The sequence below is a fragment of the Polyodon spathula genome, unplaced genomic scaffold (assembly GCF_017654505.1).
Source record: "Polyodon spathula isolate WHYD16114869_AA unplaced genomic scaffold, ASM1765450v1 scaffolds_2256, whole genome shotgun sequence".
NCBI lineage: Eukaryota > Metazoa > Chordata > Actinopteri > Acipenseriformes > Polyodontidae > Polyodon > Polyodon spathula.
In genome coordinates this window covers 8286-11402 of record NW_024473730.1, presented here as the reverse complement: position 1 = coordinate 11402, position 3117 = coordinate 8286, and the positions used below count along the sequence as shown (strand labels likewise).

Here is a 3117-nt window from a genome sequence, read left to right as displayed (position 1 = left end):
TCCATAAATGATAGGATTAACACACGGAGGCAAGGTTGTAATTAACACCCCAATCATTTTCCGTGCATTTGGGCTGACATTTTCAAATCGTTGCATAATGATAGTGAATAAAATAGTTAATTCAAAAATAATATAGACAGTTAAGTGAGTAGCACATGTATGAATGGCTTTGCTTTTACTACTGCTTTGACTTTTATATAAACATGTAATTAATATTCTAACATAAGTCCAGACAATAACCAAAAAAGACAAACTGCTTAGAAAAGCTGTAATAAATAAGCCATAAATGTTATTTACAGTAGTGTCAGCACAGGATAAAAGAAATAAAGCTGCATTGCTACAATTAGTCTCCACTATCCGTGATCTGCATCTCGGAAGTCTAAGAGTAAGAGCAAAGAGGATTATTATTAAAACGAATGCCACTCCCCAGGCAAGGGAGCAGAGCTTCACCAAAGTACTAGTTGTCATTATGCTGTTGTATCTTAATGGGTTACAAATTGCAATGTATCTGTCATAAGCCATTACAGTCAATATCAGTTGAGCTGTTGAACCATAGAAATGAACACAGAAAGCCTGAATAACACAAGCTGCATGTGAGATGTATCTAACCTCTGTGAGGAAGTCTGCCATTAATCTAGGCATTACCGCTGTGCTTCCAATCAAATCACAAACAGACATATTACAGATCATGAGATACATTGGCTCATGTAGATTCTTTTGAAAAACAATAACAGAAAAAACAGTAACATTTCCAATAAGAACAACCAGATATACTGCCAATGTTAACAGAAAAAGAGGGTGAGCAGCTTCAGGAGATACAATGAAGCCTTCTAAACTTAACATGGAAGAGTCAGCGATGGTGGTGTTCATCTTGTCCACAGGAGCTATTTGTAGTCTGGATAAAGAAAGGAAACATGTTATTGCAGTTTTTACCTTACAGAGCAGTAGTCCATTGCTTAATCATGTTTGTGTACAGCTGTGTGTTACTGTTATTAGGTTGGTTAATGTATGCTAAAGCCAACACTGTGCTCCCTGTAAGTGCATTAACTCATTTGTGTTTTACTGGCAAGTAATGCTTTATTATTACATAAGACTATGCAATCCATGTTATTATGATGTGTCTTGAAAAATGAATTCAGTATATGAGATTGTGACCCATTTATAAATTACCACATGGGTATTATATGTATTTGTTACTTTGGATACATGATTATAACATACATAGATTTTATTCATTGTCTTGTATTTTCTTATTGGTCTGCTTCAGAGCCTTCGCAAATAAAAAGCACAAAAACCTACCTTCCATTCTTTACAATTACTGCTGTTCATTGTAAATATCTTGTAGACAGCACTTTAAATCACTTACATGGAATAATTTCCATAAAAAATAGGAGTTCATTAAAGACTAGAGCAAACACTTTATTACACTGTATTGCCCTTTACCTGAGCATGAATGTAAACTCTCAGTTTCCTTCATACACAGAGATTTAACTACAGAATGAATAGTAAGCATGCAGAATCCTTGAAACCAGATATGCCATGCATGCTTTTGGAGGCAGTAACATAAACATATTGTACTATGCCTCGGTGTTTCCTTTTGTGTTTTTAACATTATTATTATTATTATTATTATTATTATTATTATTATTATTAAGAGTAATAACCTCTCCTATGTATAAAAACTTCCATATTTGTACTTTTTAGAAACATCTTTTAGACTAAAATCTCATTTACAGGATAACAATAGTATTTACACATCACCTAATACTCTACAGCAAAACACATACAATTCATTATATTAAAGTAGATACTGTTGATTTTTCTATTTCCAAAGCTTTTTATAACTTTGTCTTTGAAGTAATTTTCTCCTACCACTATGCTATGTTAACTTTCAGCATTGCAAATAATTGCATTCCATCTCAGCATTAAACCTGTGTTCTATGCTGCTTATAGAAAAGGGGTCAGGTAGAGACCTACTTCCTGTAACACAGTAAATTAATGGGGAGAATCATGACACAGAATATTTAGCATTACAGCAGATAAAGAGGCTTGAAACTCAAAGAGTAAATAAAGTCTGGAAAACACAGATGTCAAAATCAAAATATTAAGAGAAAGTTGTTAAGCTAATGAGAGGTAAGAATGTTTAGTCATCACTGCCTCAATACACAGAACTACCACCTTCTCTGTGATATTATAAAATGTCTTACCTGGTTTTAATATGCAAATACTGTACACAGGTCTTGAAGTTCCTTCTGAGATTCACACATTCTAGACTCCTTCACCAGTACCCACCTTTAAAAAGGCAGTACATCCACTCCCATTGCAGCATTGCCATGGAATCCCGGTATGTAAACATGAGGTAAATCCACATGGGAGTGTCTTATGAATTGCTTCATATTTCAGTTCACCTAAGAAACTTTCTGCCACATTCCATAGGGAATAGCTGATGTGGAAAACAATTCACAATTGCAGTTAATTCACAGTTGTACTTCATTGTATAAGGGCCCTTCACTAATTCATTGTTTTCAATATTAATTGTTTTAATGTGTGAGTCAGATAGAGAAAAATTACAACATTAGAAACCTCACTTCTTCATCCACCACTTATGAAGCTCCTTACTATAGATGACCCTGCACCTCAGCTCTTCCCTTCTTGAAGCTGTGTAGTATCAGACAGGAATGACTGAAATAAATTACTTAGAAACCTGACTGAATGTTGGAAATAGGTTCAGCCAATTGGGATGTAGGATTGCTGGTCTACTGTGCACAAAGTCTCGTCACTAATGCATTTATCTGCCACAAGTGTACTTTCTATCAAAGTAAGAATGTTGGATGTTGTATTACACTTATGAGAGAACAAGGTTTTAAACAGACAAATAAAGTGCTTATTAAGCTACATGGAGGGAGTCCTGACAAACAGATTCCTGCACTGTTTTTAAAGCAGATAGGTTCATAAAGTGTGGCCACAAAACAAGCAGAGACCAGCAGCAATGAATTCAGTGCCACTCAGTTACTGTATACATTTGCATTTAAGAATAAGTTGGGTTTTTTTATTGGGGGGGGGTCTTGATTAGGGGAGGATTTGATAATTTAGCACCAGTGGGCTCTCTGGTGTTAA

At 34.9% G+C, this 3117-nt stretch overlaps 1 protein-coding gene across 1 annotated transcript; it reads right to left on the bottom strand.

The window, feature by feature from the left end:
• Positions 1–6: 6 nt before the first annotated feature.
• On the bottom strand, positions 7–878 carry LOC121310570 (olfactory receptor 4Q2-like; the record flags this gene model as incomplete). Its single annotated transcript, XM_041243655.1, has 1 exon — positions 7–878. A coding segment is annotated over exon 1 (864 nt), but the record flags the coding sequence as incomplete, so codon positions are not given.
• Between the last annotated feature and the right edge of the window lie 2239 nt (positions 879–3117).